At 49.8% G+C, this 19391-nt stretch overlaps 2 protein-coding genes across 16 annotated transcripts in view; both read right to left on the bottom strand.

Moving 5' to 3' along the window:
• The window catches only part of LOC124512839 (leucine-rich repeat-containing protein 37A3-like), a 340529-nt gene that overhangs the window by 248390 nt on the left and 72748 nt on the right, over window positions 1-19391 (bottom strand). The gene's annotated exons all lie outside the window — the stretch shown is intronic.
• LOC124513568 (pleckstrin homology domain-containing family M member 1-like) overlaps window positions 1-19391 on the bottom strand; it is an 80611-nt gene that overhangs the window by 55655 nt on the left and 5565 nt on the right. For 13 of the 15 annotated variants that reach the window (XR_006962434.1, XR_006962433.1, XR_006962432.1 and 10 more), the window contains 4 exons: window positions 19028-19116; window positions 15311-15558; window positions 11498-11909; window positions 1185-1455 (listed from right to left, as the gene is read on the bottom strand). Coding sequence is in view for 2 of the 15 variants with exons in the window: in XM_047081694.1 (XP_046937650.1) it covers window positions 1185-1455; window positions 11498-11909; window positions 15311-15558; window positions 19028-19075 (979 nt within the window). In the remaining 13 variants the exon portion in view is untranslated. Of the gene's footprint in view, window positions 1-1184; window positions 1456-11497; window positions 11910-13433; window positions 13478-15310; window positions 15559-19027; window positions 19117-19391 lie in introns of those variants that run through there. The other 2 variants (XR_006962438.1, XR_006962439.1) reach the window with 2 other exon arrangements.

Here is a 19391-nt window from a genome sequence, read left to right as displayed (position 1 = left end):
GCCACACAGGTCGGCCCGTGCCTTCCTGCCTCTCTCCCTGCACATCTCCTCAAATGTCACCTTATCTGTGAGGGCTTCCTTGGCCACCCATATGAAATAGTATGCTCCCCTGCCGTGGCACTCCCCAAGTTCTCCATAGCAATTATTATCACCAGCCCATACAATACATTTACTTGTTAATTCCCTTCTTCCCTGCCTCTTGCACTAGGATATAAGAAGTCTGTGAAGACAGGGACGTTGCTTTGCTTCCTGCTGTGTCCCCAGCACCCAGAACAGCCTGGCACAGCACAGATACTTAATAAATACCCGCTGAATGAGCGTGTGCCTGGACACCACACACCCCTCTATGCTCCCTGGTTCCTAGGGCTCTGCCAGCAACTGGGGGGTCCAAAGGATGCACAATTCTCTCTTCCGCAGCCTGAACTAGCCTTGGAGATTTCAGATAATTGTATAGGGTCTTCCTACCCTTCAGGGAACCTGACGGCCTAGGCATGAGGCACACTTTCTCTGGCATGGTTACACGGACTACAAGAAAAACCTAAAAGAAGCCAGTGTGGAGACCAGGGCTCTCCTGAGCTAGGAACCTGGCCGGAATCGTCTGCTGGGTCACGGCAAACAGAAAATGAAGTGAGAAAGAGACCGGCTCCAGGGTAGACTTTTCTGTTTGTGGGGGTTGTGGAGAAATTCGCTTATGGTTACTGAATGCTTTTAAGAATTGCACAGGGTGCGGAACTCGAGCTGGCCTCATTGTAAACAGCGCACAGAGGACGGCTAACAGATGGCAGAGCTGATACACCCCACCAGAGCTGTTAAACAAACCATCGAAGACAGAGGTCTCGGCAAGGGGCACTGAAATGCCTTCCAGAGGCAGGGTTTGCTCTGAGCTACAGGCAGAACCCAGAGTCGTGCATAGTCACACGACCTCGGGGGGAGAGTTTCAGTATTTCAATATATGAAACAGGTTTGGGGGCATGATACTGTGGAGCTCTCATGAGAAAATATAGCACTTTTCCTGAAATGCTTCCCTGAATTACTCAGCAAGGGTGTTCCTGATTACATTTTGGGAAGAGGTTTTGCTCGTGAGAATACACTACCCAACCGGTAATGGAAAAGAGGGCTCTGGCACTGCTCTCCAAAAGGCACTGTCCCCGCGGCAAGGTCACTGGAACCCTGCGGTCACCTACCCATCTGCCTACGGTGCACCACCCTGAAGTTCTGGTGCTCCTGGGCCGCCGCTGCCCTGCTTGGCCGGCCTCCTGGGGAAGGCACGCACGCTTGGTCTAAGGCCCCCGTGGAGTGGCTTTTCCTTGGCCCTTGAGAAAAATGCCGGAGGAGCCCAGGCCTGGACTCCGGAGTCCCTCCGGAAGAAGCCACGGAGTGTTCTGAAGGGCTCTCTGCGGGTGGCTCCTGGGGAGGCCAGTAGAAGTCATCCTCTGAAATCCAGCTCCTGCTCTTCTAGTGGGAAGGGAGGGAAGACATAGGTGGTGTTTGAAGGTTTTTGTGTGTTTGTTTTGTTTTACAGACATCTTGATGGAGACACAATTCACTGATCATCAAAGGAACCCATTTAGAGCGCACGACTGAATAGTTTCAGTGTATTCACGGAGTTGTGCAACCAGCACCACGAACTTCACAACATTTTCATTCCTCCAGAAAGAAACCCCGTGCTCGGGAGCAGTCAGTCCCCATTTCCCCTCAACCGCTCCAGTTCTAGGCCACCACTAATCTACTTTCTGTTTCTAGAGATCTGTCCATTCTGTTTACATAAACAGAATCTTCATTTATGGTTTGTCTTTTTATTCATTTGTATGTATATTGATTTTGGGGTGTGTGGGGGGGAGACAGCATGAGCAGGGGAGGGGGACAGACAGGCAGAGAAAGAGAGAGACAGAATCCTAAGCAGGCTCTACACTCAGTGTGGAGCCTGACGTGGGGCTCAGTCTCACGAACCTGGGATCACGACCGGAGCCAAAATCAAGAGTTGAACGCTCAACTGAGCCACCAAGGTGCCCCAATATAAAAGGAATCTTCTAAATGTGGTCTTTGTGTCTGCCTTCTCTCTGAACATCAGGTTTTCTAGGTCCATCCATGTTGTGGCAGGCATCAGTATTTCTTTATTACTAACTAGTATTCCAAGGTATGGATGTAGCACATTTGGTCTGTCCGTTCATCAGCTGATGGGCATCTGGGTTGTCTCTGCTTTGGGGCAATTATGAATAATGCTGCCACGAACATTCACGTAACCATTTTTTTTTTTTTTTTTTTTTTTTTTTGGGCAGACTGGAGGGCCTTTTATTCGCGAGGATCGGGGTTGGGGTCCTAGGTGTGGAGAGACAATAAATACTGAGGAATGTCGGGGTCTCAGTGCATCCAAAACGTGGATTAGGGTGCTGGGGTCCTGGAACTTGGCGGGTCGGAGGACAGGTCAATAAATACCCAAACTGCCGAGGCGGGCGGAGCCTGCTGTGGCCCCCAGAGCTACGTACGTGAGGAGGGCGCGCGAGTCCCCGAAAAAGCGGGCCTGGCGAAAGCAAAAGGTTCTCGAGAAGGCGGGCGGGGCTCGCACTAGACGTTCGCCGCAGGAAGAGAACATTCCCGGGATAGTGGGGCCTCATGCACAGGGATTTGTGGTCTGCGAGCCGATAGGCGGGGGGCGCGTGGAGGGTGAAAAACTGATGGCCGAGCCCTGGCCCTGCTGTCTCCTCTAGATCGCAGTTTGCCCATCCACGGCGGGGCCTCAGCCAGGCCGGAGTTAGTAGGTGGTTGGTCTGCGATTCTCCCCAGCAGCAACTGCAGCATTCCTGGTTGCAAGCCTCCCTGGAGCCCCCTGCTCCTCCCTCCCCGGCCGCCAGGGGGCGGGCCCGGATCACAGGGCTGGAGCTCGGGCGGAGACCCAAGCTGGGAGGCGGTGTGAACGGGGAGGCGGTAGGAATGGCTTCTGCGCCGTGCCCAGGTCACCCAACCCTCCAGCTTGGGGTCCTAGGGTTCAGGGGGCGAAGGCGGCTCCCGGGTGGCGCCAGACCGGGGCGAGATGGTGGGCGCAGGCCACCAACCCAGTGCAGCCCAAGGCGGCGGCAGCAGCCAGCGCAACGGCGAACAGGAGCAGGGAACGCGCCTCCGATAGGTCAGGCTTAGGGACCCTGGCAGGGAGCAGCAGGTGGCGGCGGTGCATGGGGCCTGGCCCCACCAGCGGGCCTTCGCCCAGAGCCACGGCCGGGGGGCTATATGGGAAGGTGCATCCGTGGCCCGGGGACTGGGGACCGCCGTGACAGCTGCGTCTCCCCCGGCCTGCAGCAGCTCCATCCGCTCCTGCAGCTGCCGGACGCGCGCCTCCAGGTCTCGGTTCCGGGCCTCGGCCTCACGGAGCTGACCAACTTGACCATGGCCCTCCCCTCTTCTCCAGTCCCTGGGCGTCCTCAGGAGAAGGCCTGCCTCACCAAAAGGCCCTGTTTGGTTTGTCTCTGTCTCCACGTAACCATTTCTGTGTGGACCTATGTTTTCCGTTCCGTTGGGTACATGTCTATGAGTGCAACTGATGGGCCATTCGGTAACTGTGTCTAACTTTCTGAGGAATTTCCAAACTCTTTCCCTAAGTGACTACACCATTTTACATTCCCACCACATATGGGGATTCCAATTTCTCCACATCCTTTCCAACGTTTTTATTATCTGTTTGATAATAGCCATCCTCACGTGTGTGAAGTACCATCTTGTGGTTTGGGTTTGCAATTTCCCCAGTGTCTAAGGACAATGACACCGAGCATCTTTTCACGTGCTCAGTGGACACCAGTAGATCTTCTTTGGAGAAATGTCTATTCGAATTCTTTGCCTATTAAAAAAATTTTTTTAATGTTTATTTTTGAGAGAGACAGCGAGGGGGGGGGGCAGAGAGAGAGAGGGAGACACAGAATCGGAAGCAGGCTCCGGGCTCTGAGCCGTCAGCACAGAGCCCGACGTGGGGCTCGAATTCACGAACCATGATCTGAACCGAAGTCGGAGGCTTCACCGACTGAGCCACCCCACCCAGGCTCCCCTACGTCTCCAACTGATTTTGAGTTAATTCTTGTGTATGGTGTGAGGAAGGGGTCTACCTTTATTTTGTCGCAGGTGGACATCCCATCATCCCAGCACCAGTTATTGAAGGACTACAGTTCGTCAGCCCCTCTTATAGGGTTTGAGATGAGGGAGGCATGGGTGAGCAGGACCCAGGACCCCTTCTGTTGCTGAGACTGAAGCTGCTCACCAGTGGGAGAAGTGGGGTGGGTCTGGGGTCACAGAATTGTGGGAAGGGATTTTAGCTTCCCGCCTCCCCCATTTCAAGCACTCCCTGCCTTTCTGTGCCTAAGCATGGATGAGCAGAGGCAAGAAGAAAGCTGGCTGGACTGCCCTAAGTGGCTGTCTACACAGAGGAAGTGACTCACACGAGAGGTGGGTCCAGCCCAGCTATTTTGTTAAGTGTCACCAACCTCACCCTGAAGTTGCTATTTCCACCCCCTAAATGAGACTGCCCTCTCTGCTCCCGTAGACGCGGAAGGGGAGTAAGGCTGAGGCTGCCCTAGAGGGACTGGTTTGCACACTTTAATCCATTCAGATGCTTTATGGCACCTTAAGCCAAGAGTGGAGAACTCTGAGTCGGGAGTACTGGGGCCTCAGAGCTGGGCTCCAGGGCTCCCTCTGAAAACCCTCGGAATTAGCAGGTGCTTCCTTCAGTCAGTGACAGGACAATGTGTCAATCAGGGTGGCTACTTGGGAAGCATTTGCAACACAAGATTCTGAACAAAGCCTGCGTGGGCCATAGAGACCCAGGGGAGCTCCCTGAGGAAAATGGGCAGGAGCCCCACAGAGCCTGGCACACACACCTGGGAAGTCCTGCGGCCTCCCAGCTCACTATTCCTTAAGACTCAGCTCAGGGGCCGTCCATCACCTCCTCTGGGAAGCTTTCCTGACTATTCCCCAGCCTACACTCCTCCCGCTGCCTAGCTGGGTCAGGGACTCCTCGGGGCTCCCACGGCATTCTTTGCCCACCCCACCCAGCACCTACCAAGCTGTATGCAATGGCCACTCTTCTTTCTGCCTGGCACAGAGTTATCACAGATGAGGGAATAATTCTTGAGTATCAAACGTCTTTGGCATAAAATAACAAGGCTGGGGCAAGGGGACTGGAAGGAAGGAGACAAATGTGAATTGTGAGGTGATATAAGTTCACTGGTGAGGGCTTTTCTCTCCGAGGAGATGAGGGAGACGACCGGGAAGTGTTCAGACTCGGTCCAGCGGCCACAGGTCAGCCCCCAGGAAATGATACTCCAGGAAACATCTTTTGTTCTCTTGGACAACAGACAAAACCAGTGGGAACACTGGGTCCTTGGAGCTACTGCACACAGGCCTGGACAGAGCTCTGTAGCTGTGCCCCAGCCAGGGCCCCCGGTCACGAAGCGGGGTGTGGGGGGAGCACCCCACTGTTCCCCCTCCCCCTTCCTACCACCTACCTTCCTACCTTCTGCTCATTCAAGCCCCCACATCTGGCCAGTTCCCTGCCGCTCTAACAGTGGAGGAAATCACCACAGACCACGGGTCAAAGCCATGGCAGCACCTGCCACGAGGGGCCCGAGACAGAGGAATGCCACTTTCACTGGGTGAAGTCTTAGAATCCAGACTGTCCTCTGGAGTGCAACTGAGAAATCCGTTCACAGCCCCCCGGAGTCCACAAATAGAAGTCCCCTTAGCTCCCCCACTCCCGGCCCCTTTCCTTCCTGGCACTTGTCACCAGTGTAATTATGATGTGGGTAATGACTTGCCTGATCCAGTGTCTGTCCCCAAGGAGCAGGGCCCTTGTCCGTCCTGTCCCATCACCGTACCAAGTATGGTGCTTGGCCCAGCGCAGGGCCTCTGTGGTGAATGAATTTAAAATAATGTTTTTTGTTTCTTTTTTAAAGAAAGACTGAATGGCTCTCATGGTTATACGACTTGACAGTCAGAACCCTCTACTCACCCCCCCCCCACCTCACGCCACCGAAGTGTCAAATAAATGGCAGTGACTAAGTGACAGAAGCACAGGAAAATGAGACTCACAGGGGTGACACGCGGGGCGGAGCCGGGGGTCCACCAGGTGGGCTGCACGGGAGTGCCCAGCGACTATCCACTTAGTGGAGGGATGAGTGGGCCCTGTGGGCTCTCAGCAACCTGACTCCCCTGAGGCCTGCGGGGAGGCGGAGCCCACCCTGGTCAGACCCACCAGCCCAGCCCATGCACTTGGCGGCCTACTTCTCAGCGTAAACTCCCAAGCTGGCATCTCGAGAGTCTCTGAGAGTTCGAGAACCATTAATTACGCCTGCACTCACCCAGGTACGGTGTGCAGAGCTGACCTTACAGAAGGGAACAGACATGCTCTTCCGTATCACGGAGCCGATATTCGAGTCCAGAGGCAGGAAATCAAGTGAAGCAGGCAAATGGGAAAGGGAGTCACTGGGGACGGTGCTTTTGGGACAGGGTGCTGGGGGAAGGCGGAGACAAGGGTGAGGAAAAGGGGCGAGCTGGGAAAGGGTCCGGGCAGATGGAGTGGCAAATGGAAAAGCCTGGGGCTGAAAGGAGCCTGCGGTGGCAGAAGCTGCCGGAGGCCAGAGGAGCAACGCCCGGTGAGCCGAGGAGCTTGGGTGACAAGTTAAGCTGCCCTGTCCCATCAGCTCTGGGACCCTGGCAAGACAGGATGTCGGAGCTGAGACACAACACGAGTCAGGTCTTGGACGGGAGTGAACTCAGCTTGGTCAACGCCACTCTGTGGCATCCTGCTAGGGCGCGCAGCCCCAGACCCTAGGGGTAGCCCCCTGCTTCCAGCTCAAGCCGGGGGCTGTGGAGTCGTTCTTCTTTACCCTTCAGGGTGTTGACAGTTGTCGGCTCAAAACCTTCAGAGTCCTCTGACATTCTGGGCCCTGAAGACTCTTCAGGATAGTAAAAAATGGAGACTGTGACCCTCATTATACAGCTACATGGCTTATACAGTCACACTCAGTCAGTGGTGCTAGTCAGTCCGATATCTGTATGGACAAAACGTGACTTTTGACTCTTACCTCACACCATACACAAAACTCAATCCCAAGTGGATCATAAATCTAATTGCAAAAGGTAAAACAACAAAGCTTCTAGATGAAAATACAGGGGTCTTCACAGCTTTGGGTAGAGATCTTAAAAATAGACACAAAATACGTAAACCACAAACAGAGAGGCCAATAAATTGAAGAGCATTAAAACCAAGAATTTCTGCTCCACGAAAAATACCATTAAGAGATTTAAAACACAAGCCATAGGGGCACCTGGGTGGCTCAATCAGTTAAGCATCCAACTCTTGATTTCGGCTCAGGTCATGATCTCACAGTTTGTGAGTTCAAGCCCCAAGTCAGGCTTTGCACTGACAGTGTGGAGACTGCTTGGGATTCTCTCTCTTTCCTCTCTTTTTCTTTCATTTTTTAATGTTTATTTTTGAGAGAGAGAGAGAGAGACAGAGTGCAAGTGGGCAAGGGGCAGAGAGAGAGAGGTGGAGACACAGAATCCAAAGCAGGCTCCAGGCTCCAAGCTGTCAGCACAGAGCCCGACGCACGGCTCGAACTCGTGAACCGCGAGATCATGACCTGAGCTTAGCCGACTGAGCCACCCAGGCATTCCTCTCTCCCTCTTTTTCTGCACGCGCATGAGCGTACACACTCTCTCTCAAAATAAATAAATAAACGTTAAAAAAACAGGCAAGCCATAGACTTGAAGAAACGTTTGCTATATGTAATGCGACATATTTTTTTCTCTAATAAAAGACATATCCATAATATGTAAAGAGCCTCTACCAATGAATCAGGAAATACACACAACTCAATTTAAGAATGAAGCAATGACTTAGAGACTTCCAACAGCCAATAAGCAAACGAAAAGGTATCAAGATCGTTAGTCATCAGGGAAATGCAAATTAAAACCACAGTGAGGTCCCACTACACACCTATTAGAGTGACTGAAATGAAAAAGACTGATGACCCACTGGCTAGGATAAAGAGCAATGAAAATGCTCACATATTGCCAATGTGAATACAAGTCAACGCAAGCACTGTTAGAAAACTGCTTGGCAGTATGCACTAAAGGTAAACATATGCCTTCCCAATGACTGGGCAATTCCGCTCCTAGATATATACCCCCAGAAAAGAGTGCAGAGGGGTTCACCGAAATACAGATGTAAGAACGTTCACATCAGCTTTCATCATAATAGCCCAAACCTGGAAACAACCCAAATGTCTGTTAGCAGGAGAATGGATAGATGCACTGTGATATACTCTTACAATGGAATGCTACAGAACAATGGAAAAGAACAAACTATAGCCTCATGCTATATGCACAGGTGAACCCCACAGACATAATGCTCAGTGAAAGAAGCAAAAGAGTATACATTGTACAGTTCCTTCCATACAAATGAAGTCGAACAATAGGAGAAATTAATCTACGGTGCTAGAAGTCAGAATAGAGGCTTCCTTTAGAGGGGAACAATGGGACAAGGCATGAGAGAGCCTTCTGGTGGGCTGGAAATATTCTATGTTTCCATCTGGAGGGTGGCCATAGAGGGTACATCGTATATAATTACTCACTGAGATGTGTACTAAAGATCACTTTACAGCATTCCTCGAAAATGTTCTAAAGGGGGAAATAATAGTCTTTTGAACAAATGGTGCTGGTACCACTGTACATCAATATGCAAAAGAATCGAGCTGGACCTCGTCCTTATACCATATACAAAAGTCAACTCAAAATGGATCATAGATCTCAATGTAAGAGCTAAAACTATAAAATTTTTAGAAGAACACATCAATCTTTGTGACCTTGGGCTAGGAAACGGGTATACACGGGACACCAAAAGCACAAATGGCGAAAGAAAAAAATAGGTAGACTGGACTCTATCAACATTGAAAACATTTATGCTGTAAATGTTACCACCAAGAAAGTGAAACGACAACTCACAGGATGGGAGGAAACAGTTGCTGATTATGTATTTAATAAGGGTATACAATCCAGAATATATAAAGAACTATTATAATTCAATAATAAAAAGACAAATAATCCCATTTTAAAATGGGCCAAGGGGTGCCTGGGTAGCTCAGTGGGTTAAGCATCTGACTCTTGGTTTTGGCTCAGGTTGTGACCTCACGTTTCGTGAGTTCAAGCCCTGCATCGGGCTCTGTGCTAGCGGCAAGGAGCCTGCTTGGGACTCTCTCTCCTTCTCTCTCTGCCCCTCCCCTACTCATGCCCGCACTCCCACAAAATAAATAAGTGAAAAATAAACAAAATAAAATAAAAATGGGCCAAGGTTCTGAATAGACATTTCTCCAAAGTAGATCTACAAATGGCCAAAAGTCACACAAACAAGATGATGCTTGACATCATTAGTCATTCAAGAAACGCAAATCAAAACCGTAAGTAGATACTGCTCGTCCCCTCGGCTAGCTATAATGACAATTTTTAAAAAGACAGTAAGAACTGTTGGTGAGGATGGAATACATTGCTGGTGGGAATATAAAATGGGGGCGCTGCTTTGGAAAACAGTTTGGTAGTTCCTCAGAAGGTTAAATATAGACTTACCATGTGACCCAGAGATTTTGCTGCTGGGTATACATCCAAGACAATCAAAAATACACCCACACAAAAACTTGTACATGAATGTTCATTGCTGTGTTATTTATATTAGCCAAAAAAATGGGGGGAAAAAAAACAAAAGTCTATCAATTGATGAAGGACAAAATAAAATGTGACGGGTTCATACAAAGGAATCTACAATGAATTATTACTCCCGGAAGCACAGATCAGGCTCCGACAACGATGAATCCCGAAAACAGTATGTTAATTGGAAGAAGCCAGTCACCAAAGGCTGCATATTACATGATTCCACTTCTGTGAAATGTCCAGAATAGCAAATCTATAGACAAAGGAAATAAGTAGTTGCCAGGGGATGAGAGGAGTGAGGCCGGAGGAGGAGGATGGGGCGTCACTGCTAATGGTAAGGGATTTCTTTTCTTTTCTTTTCACATGTTTTTATTTATTTTTTGAGAGAGAGATAGAGACAGAGCATCAGCAGGGGAGGAGCAGAGAGAGAGGGAGTCTGAAGCATGCTCCAGGCTCTGAGCTGTCAGCACAGAGCCCGACATGGGGCTCGAACTTGTGAACCACAGATCATGACCTGAGCTGAAGTCAGACCCTCAAACGACTGAGCCACCCAGGCATCCCAAGGGATTTCTTTTATGGGGGATGAAAATATTTTCAAATTCGATTGTAGTGATGGCTGCACAACCTTGTGAATATATAAAAAAAATGGAATTATACACTTTAATTAGGTGAATTGTATGGTATATGAGTTATATCTCAATAAAGCTATTTAAAAGTGTGTGTGTGTGTGTGTGTGTGTGTGTGCGCGCGCGCGCGCGCGTACTAATCTATTTCACGGCCTTGGCCCCATCCTGAGTTACAGGATCTGGAAGCTACCGGATGAGAGATACGCACGGATGGAGCTGAAAAAGCAAGACTATATCCTAACGTGACCCCAGACAGCAGCTGGGATAAACCTGGGGTTCTGTATGTCCGCGTGCACACGTGCATACAACTTCCTACCCTGGCTATTCATCCTCAAGGACAAATGTGAAATGGCAAAGAGCTCAGGTCCACAGCTTTGACAACCGCTTCACTGGGCCGATAGTTCTCAAGCCTCTGACCCATGGCTCTGTGCAAGAGATTCCCAGGGCTGGCTTCCCTCGGGGTTATCAACAAAGGAGACCGGCCCATTCTAGAGCTGCACTGCCCAACAGAAATAGAATTCCAGCCACATGTATCATTTTAAATGTTCTACTAGCCACGTTTTTAAAATGTAAAAAGAAACACGTGTAATTAACTTTTATATTTAACCCAATATCAAACATATTTTCATTGTAACACATAATCGATAAATGATTGAGATATTTCACCTTTTTTTTTCAGACTAAGCCTTCAAGATCCAGTGTTTATTTCACATAGCTTATCTCAGTTTGGACTAACCACATTTTACATGCTCATTCAACAGCCGCGTGTGGCTAGTGGTTACCATATGGGATGGTGCAGTTCTAACCTGGCTCATATTGCAAGATGAGTATTCTCAAAGTCTGGTATTTTAGCAAATCTGAATTTAATAATAACAAGAGCTGAGGAGGAAACCAAGGCTCAGTGAGGCAAAGTGCCTTGCCCGAGGCCTTGAGCTGATAAGTGGCAGTGGTTATGCGCAGGGTCTATGATCAGATGAGAATTATCTTCTCTACAGGGTCAATGTGAGAGGACAAGAGAGACCCATGGGAAGGGACTGGCACCGTGCCTGGCTCACGTCCGCCGTGACAGATATGAGGGGCTAATGGAGACAAGGCAGAGACCACTCGGGGTGGCTAGCTGGGGAGACCCTGCACCAGCTCTGAGACATTTCCCCAAGACCTCTCCCCGAAAAGCTTGTATCACTCACCGGGCTGGTGGGTGAGGACACCCCAAGGCTCCGTGCAGCTCCGTCATCCTCCAGAGACTTCTGCTGGCCGCTCCCCGGGCTGACTGCTCTGGCCGCCGCCTCTCTCACGGGACTGGAAGGCCTCTGGTCTAAAATGCTCACCGAGGGGACAGCTTTGGCAGTGCCCAACTGCAGCAAGCCCAGGGTGCCAGGTGCCTGGGGAGGCGGCTCCTGCTTGCGGTCCCCATCTTGAGTCCCAGAGGATGCTTGGGGCGGGAGGGGCTCTGCGGGCACATCAAAAGGGATGCTGGCCTCCAGGCCGGGGAGGGGGAGTGAGGCCCGCCCCGTGGGAATCTCCATTTCTCCACTCAGTCCGCTCAGTCCGTTGGTTGGCACAGAGTTTACCTGGGCTTTGCTGAATTCCGACAATACCCTGGAAGTTTTTAAACAGAGAAACCTGTGTGACAAGCTGTCAGCTAGAATGCCCAAGGCTATTGGGACGGCGGTAAGAAGGCAAAACTGCTGTCTGGGGATTTCAAAAACAAAACAGTCTCGTCATCCACCCACCGTGCTCCTCTGCTTACACACAAGCCTTCCTCTGACACTCCTCACAAAGTTTCTCCCCAGCTGGGACTGAGGTAGAGTGGGCGGCCAAGGGAACTGCGGGGCCCGGGATCTCCAGTGCAAGCGCTGGTCCACCAGAGCTGGGCCGTATCTGGGGTCCCAGATGCCTCCTGTTCCCAGGACCTGCTGCCGGAGATCAGTGTACACGGGGTGCAGGAGTGTGCACGCAAGTATACATGGGGTGTGCCCCTGCTCACTCTTCCAATGGTACTGCCTCTTCCTGCCCTTCAGTGGTGCTTCAGGGACTACGGGGAGCCAGTGTTACTGTCCTTACGTACACACACACACGCACGCACATGAAAACTACTCTGGGCCTTCTAAAATGTGCACTGGCTAGTGGCTGCTCCCCTTCTCCTGAGGCTTCTGAGAATCCACATTCTGTTTCTGAACTAGAACTATTTGCTGTCTCCTCCTTTGTTTATGAACCAATAGAGTATGTCACGGGCGAATACAGATTCATACAACAACAAAGCTACCCGGGGCCCAAGAGATTGCCCATATCTGCCCTAATGGTTTAGACTGGGTCAGAAGACGTGCCAAACTCCCCTTAATGTGGGCTCATTTCCATAAGGATTTTAGAACTCAAGTTTCTACCTTAATGTCTTCTGGCTGAGCTGTGTGCTCTTATCTACATCATAACCCCAAACAACATTTCAAGACATGCTAGTCAAACATTGGTGAACAACCCATACATTTATGGGCAACTGATTTGCAGCCCAAGACATTTCAGTGGGGAGAGAATAGTCTTTTCAACAAATGGTGTTGGGATAAGCGAACAGTCCCATGCAAAAGAAGAAAGTTGGACCCCTACCTCATACCATATAAAAAATGAACTCAAAATGGATCAAAGACCTAAAAGTAAGAGCTAAAACTATAAAACTCTTAGAAGGAAACAGGTATAAATCTTTGGGTCAGGCAATGGTTTCTTATGTGACAGCCAACAAATAAGTAAACAATAAAAAATAGGTACGCTGGACTTTATCAACACTAAAAGCTTTTGGGCTTCAAAAGGATACTATCAAGAAAGTAAAAAGATAACCCATAGAACAGGAAAAAAATCTGCATATCTTATATCCAAGTATTATCATATATCTGATAAGGGTCTAGTATCCAGAATATAGAGAGCTCTTACAATTCAATAATATTAGAACAAATAATCTGACTGAAAAATGGGCAAAGGTTTACAGAGACACTTCTCTAAAGGTATACAAATGGAAAGTACATGAAAAGATGCTCAATATCATTAGACGGTAGTGAAATACAAATCAAAACCGTAATAAGATACTACTTTATGCCTACCAAGATGCCTATAATAAAAAAGACAGAGGGGCACCTGGGTGATTCAATCAGTTAAGCATCCGACTTCGGCTCAGGTCATGATCTCACGGTTCGTGGGTTCGAGCCCTGTGTCCGGCTCTGTGCCGACAGCTCGGAGCCTGGAGACTGCTTCAGATTCTGTGTCTCCCTCTCTATCTGCCTCTCCCCAACTCATGCTCTGTCTCTCTCTCTCTGTCTCTCTCTAAAATAAGAAACATTAAAATTTTTTAAAAAATTAAAAAGACAGAGAATAACAAGTGTTGGCAAAGGTGTAGAGAAAATGGAACTCCTACATGCTGCTGGTGGAAATGTGAAAATGGTGCAGCCTCTGTGGAAAACAGTTTGGTAGTTCCTTAAAAGTTAAACATAGGGGCGCCTGGGTGGCGCAGTCGGTTAAGCGTCCGACTTCAGCCAGGTCACGATCTCGCGGTCCGTGAGTTCGAGCCCCGCGTCAGGCTCTGGGCTGATGGCTCAGAGCCTGGAGCCTGTTTCCGATTCTGTGTCTCCCTCTCTCTCTGCCCCTCCCCCGTTCATGCTCTGTCTCTCTCTGTCCCAAAAATAAATAAACGTTGAAAAAAAAAAAAAAAAAGAACAATGCCTCAGGCAAGGCATTGAGGGATTAGGCATAGGGATTAGGGATAGGCAAGGCATTGAGCTGGGCCTTGAGGGATTTCAAGCGGCAAAGATGGAAGGGGAACCTTAGGCACCAAGGACTGACAGAAAAAAGGCACCAAGGGTAGGGAAGCAGCAGCTGTGTAACAGGAGTGGTGAGCACTCCCGTTACAGCACGGGGAGGAGGAGGAGCAGCGGCTGATTGGGTTGCAAAGTCAGGTGATGCAGGGTCTCGAGCATCCAACCGGTGAGGCAAAGTGGGGCAAGGGTCCCCACACCTGGCTGTGCGTCAGAATCACCTGCGAACCTGGTCAGGATACAGATTCTGGGGCCCCAACGAAGTGAATGGGACTCCAGGCTAGCACTGGGGAGCCTGAGAGTTTTTACACCGGGAAATGACTCGACCGCAGTCACGCAGACTTCTGGGTGGGCTGCTCGGGATAAGATCACGTACCAAACTCAGTTCCCGAACCCTTGGTCTGATGTAAATGCCCTTCCTCTGACCATCACAGTGCCCCGAGCACGTCTCGCCCATAGGAGTGCGTGCTCCACAGGGCTCAGGGAATGAGCTCGGGTTAGCTTAAGCTCAATAAATGTTGACCAGCTGCCTGACCTAAGGACAGACAGAATGAGATAAGGGGGACAATTAGAAAGCCACTGCCACCTGGGAGTGAGGTAAGACCCTGAGATAGGGCGGTGGCAGTCAGCAGGAAAAGGAAGATACAGACCGACAAGGCACCTTCAGGCTGAAGGTGGCATTTAATAGCCCTTAGAGGCAACGTGCCAGCAGCTGCTTGCTCCAAAGCCCAGGCAGTTAGGGCCAGGGCCGCAGAGGCAAACGTCCCGGGGTGGATATTCAGATGATCCGGATTCCACTGCTTTAAAAAATGCCACAGCCTGTTAGGATATAATACTTAGCATAGAGATGTTCACACATTCCAAGGCAGGGTCAGCAAACCTCTTCTGTCAAGGGCCACTTAGTAAAGATTTTAGGCTTTGCAGGCCACACATTCTCTGTTCCAACCACCTAACTTTGCCACGGTGTGGCAAAAAAGCGGCTCCTGCTAAAGGCGACCAGCCAGGGGCCTGAGCAGCCCCAGGCCATTGCCTGTGCGCTGAGGGGCTCTTGAGGCTTGGTCTAACAATAACCCCTATCTCACCCATCTCCATTCTAGAACACAGAGCATCTCTGCTGCTTTCCCATACAGCTGTAGAGGGAGAGCCCAGGCTCACCCACACTGAAGCTCCTCCCCAAAGCAAAGCCTCCCCTGCTGATCTCACTTGTGGGTGACAGCTTTCAGGAGGGGCCAGAAGACAGGCTGAGGCAGAGGCTTCTGGTGGGCGCTCTTCTTCCTTTTCCCTCCGGCCTCGGCTCGGATGTGCTTGGCATGCAGGCCGTGGATAAATACAGCCTCCAGGGCACTGCACATGGCGTTGGCATCTCCGTCTTCGCTAGTGACCACTGTGTCCGAGGACACGTACTGCTTCTGCAACGCCTTCACAGATCCCACTAGCTTCTTCTTGATGACCTAGTCAGTGTCAGACATAACACAGGCCTTTAGAAGATCCTGCGGTGACCCCTGGAAGGGAAGTGCTTATCACCAAATACACGCACACCCACACACGTCTCACGGCTACCTGTGGGTGTGTATACAGCAAAACTAGCACAAGCTAATCATAGAAAACAAAGATGGGCGCCTGGGTGGCTCAGTCGGTTGAGCGTCCGACTTCGGCTCAGGTCGTGATCTCACGGTTCATGGGTTCGAGCCCCACGTCGGGCTCTGTGCTGCCAGCTCAGAGCCTGGAGCCTGCTTTGGATTCTGTGTCTCCCTCTCTCTCTGCCCCTCCCCCACTTGCACACGCACGCGCGCGCTCTCTCTTTCTCTCAAAAATAAATAAACGTTGGGAAAAAATTTTAAAAAAAGAAAGAAAACAGAGACAAAGCATAGAGGAGAAAAGGAAAATTACGTACTTATACCACCCAGAGATAGTTATTTTTTTGCAAAGATATTTGTATGTTTTTCTTTTGTTTTGCTTTTTAAACCGAACTTCAGTGATTTGATAGCCATAGAAATCTTGTGTTTAAATACCGGCTCCATCATAGTTACAGGTGTGGGAGCCTGCGTGATCCATCTAGGGCAGGGGTGAAGCTTTCCACCTTGTTTAGGGGTCTACGATTCCATGAAGAGGCTACAAGTGCCACTTTAGAACCATAAAAACACCGGGGCGCCTGGGTGGCGCAGTCGGTTAAGCGTCCGACTTCAGCCAGGTCACGATCTCGCGGTCCGTGAGTTCGAGCCCCGCGTCAGGCTCTGGGCTGATGGCTCAGAGCCGGGAGCCTGTTTCCGATTCTGTGTCTCCGTCTCTCTCTGCCCCTCCCCCGTTCATGCTCTGTCTCTCGCTGTCCCAAAAATAAATAAACGTTGAAGAACCATAAAAACACCAAGAAAACAGGAGCATGGTCCACATTACGAAAGATCCTAGGGGCACCTGGGTGGCTCAGTCAGTTAAGCATCTGACTCTTGATTTCAGCTCAGGTCATGATCTCACGGTTTCTGAGTTTGAGCTCCGTATCTGGCTCTGTGCTGACAGTGTGGAGCCTGTTTGAGATTCTCTCTCTCTCTCTCTCTCTCTCTCTCTCTCTCTCCCTCTCCCTCTCCCTCTCTCTGCCCCTCCTCTGCTCATGCTCACTCTCCCTTTCAAAATAAATAAAATAAATGTTATTTATTTAAAAATATCTTTTTAATGTTTATTTTTGAGAGAGAGAGAGAGAGAGAGACAAAGTATGAGGGGGGGAGGGGCAGAGAGAGAGGAAGACACAGAATCCAAAGCAGGCTCCAGGCTCTGAGCTGTCAGCACAGAGCCCGACGCGGGGCTCGAACTCATGGACCGTGAGATCATGACCCGAGCCGAAGTCGGACGCTCACGAGCCGTGAGATCATGACCTGAGCCGAAATAGGACGCTTAACTGACTGAGCCACCCAGGCGCCCCTAAAATAAATAAATAAACTTTAAAAAGAAAGAAAGAAAAAAGGAAAGATCCTTGACCTGGCAGTCAGAGGCAGATGTTAGTCTCAGCTCTGTTGGTCAACAGCTGGGTCACTGCAGACATTTCACTTAACCTCACTGAGCTTAATTTCCTCATCTGTTAAACGGAACAAATACTTCCTGACCTACAGCACAGGAGTTGGGGGGTGGGGGGATTACTCTGAGGGCAGGACTTGCTTTTTTTTTTCATTCTTGCATCCTCAACACTTGGCCTGGTTCCTGACACATGTAAGTATTCCGTTAAGGTCTGTTACATAAATCAATTATAAAATACATATATGTAAAATCCTTTGGAAAGATAAAGACAGTTCTGTCATAATATAAGCATGTCAAAATTACCTATGTGTTTTGGAAAAGGATTGGGAGGGAATACAGAAAACCTGGTTTGAACTGTTAGCTGATAGGATTATGGATAAATATTTTACTGTTTTATTTTTATCTTAGCCCAAACAGTTCATGTTAATGTTCTTAGAAAAGTCGAATGTTCTTTTTTTCTTTAAAAAAATTTTTCTTTTTTTAATGTTTATGTATTTTTGAGACAGAGAGAGACAGAGCATGAACGGGGGAGGGTCAGAGAGAGAGGGAGACACAGAACCCGAAGCAGGCTCCAGGCTCTGAGCTGTCAGCACAGAGCCCGACGCGGGGCTCGAACTCATGGACCGTGAGATCACGACCTGAGCCGAAGTCGGACGCTCAACCGACTGTGCCACCCAGGCGCCCCTGTTCTTTTTTTCTTTATAACAGCTTTAATGAGACACAATTTACATTGCATAAAATTCACTCATTTAGACTATACAGTTCAGTGATTTTTGGTATATTCACAGAATAGTGAAACTACAACCACTACCTAATTTTAGGACATTTTCATTGTCTCAAAAAGGAACACTGTGCCCATGAGCAGTCACTCCTCTCTAGTCCCCTCTCCCTCAACCCCTAGCAACTACTAATCTACTTTCTGTCTTTATGGATTTGCCAATTCTGGACATTTTGTGTAAATGAAGTCATACAGTATGCAGTCTTTTGATGTTAGACATCTTTTCATATGACTTATGGGTCATATACTTCTTTTATTGTTTGCTTATTTGACTTGAGAGAGAGAGAGAAAGGCAAAGAGAGAGGGGGACAGAGGATTCAAAGTGGGCTAGGTGGTGACAGCAGCAAACTCCCAAATCGTGAGATCATGACCCGAGCCAAATGGACGCTCAACCGTCTGAGGCACCCAGGCCACCCTAACGCCTTCTTTTCTTTTTTCTTTTTTTTTAATGTTTATTTATTTTTGAGAGACAGAGAGAGACAGCATGAGAGGCAGAGGGCAGAGAGAGAGAGAGGGAGACCCAGAATATGAAGCAGCCTCCAGGCACTGAGCTGGCAGCACAGAGCCCGATGCGGGGCTCCAACCCATGAGCCGTGAGATCGTGACCTGAGCCGAAGTCGGACGCTCAACCGACTGAGCCACCCAGCTGCCCCTTCTTTTAATGTTTACTTATTTTTGAGAGCGAGAGAGAGAGAGAATGCGCATACGTGTATGTGCCTGTGGGGGAGGGGGCAGAGACAGAGCGGACCGAGGATCCAAAGCAGGCTCTGCTCTGACAGCAGAGCGCCCAATGCAGGGCTTGACCTCACAAACTGTAAGACCATGAGCCGCTTACGATCATGACGCTTAACCGTGTGAGCCACCCAGGCGCCCCATATGTATGACTTCCTTTGAGAAATCCTTGGTCTTTAGGCAGCCCGTATTAAAATCCGTCGTTTTTTATCAATTCCCATTCCATCACCAATAAGATGTTCTAGAAAGGGCAGGATCTCCTCAGAGCCTGCTTCTGCTAGAACTCTTTCTCAACCCGAGGCCTCGCTTTCCAGACAGTACTCATTCATTTCAAAGTGAGGAAAACCAATGACATGGCTGTCCCGTGCCCCCTTCCCCACCCTTGAGCCTCTCCGACTGCCTACCGGGATGGCAGCCCGGGGGTCCAGTCCATTCTCCACCACCGAGAGCATTTCCGCTCACACTGCAGCTCCCTCGGAGAATCACATGACACCTGCAGAGACAGACGGCGGCGGCCAGATGAGCAGGTTCCAGCTCACCACCCCCAGCCAATTCTCCCCCTCCCCCAGCAGGCAGCGGGTCAGCCCACCTTCCTCAAACTGCAACGCAAAGGCCTCTGAATTCAAAAGTAAAAGCCAAGAGTGGATTTTAAGGAAGGAAACAAGGGAAGAGAAGAAATCTGAGGGCTCGGATCTCAGGAGGTGGGGAATCCTATGTGCCATGGGTGGGTCCACCCCAATCAGGGCATGGAAAGGCCTCTGTATGCCA

The sequence above is a fragment of the Lynx rufus genome, unplaced genomic scaffold (assembly GCF_022079265.1).
Source record: "Lynx rufus isolate CCGP_SWC_20201006 ecotype Redwood Valley unplaced genomic scaffold, mLynRuf1.p SCAF_18, whole genome shotgun sequence".
Taxonomy (NCBI): Eukaryota; Metazoa; Chordata; class Mammalia; order Carnivora; family Felidae; genus Lynx; species Lynx rufus.
The sequence above is the reverse complement of the archived record's forward strand: the minus strand, read 5'-3'. Positions and strand labels throughout refer to the sequence as shown.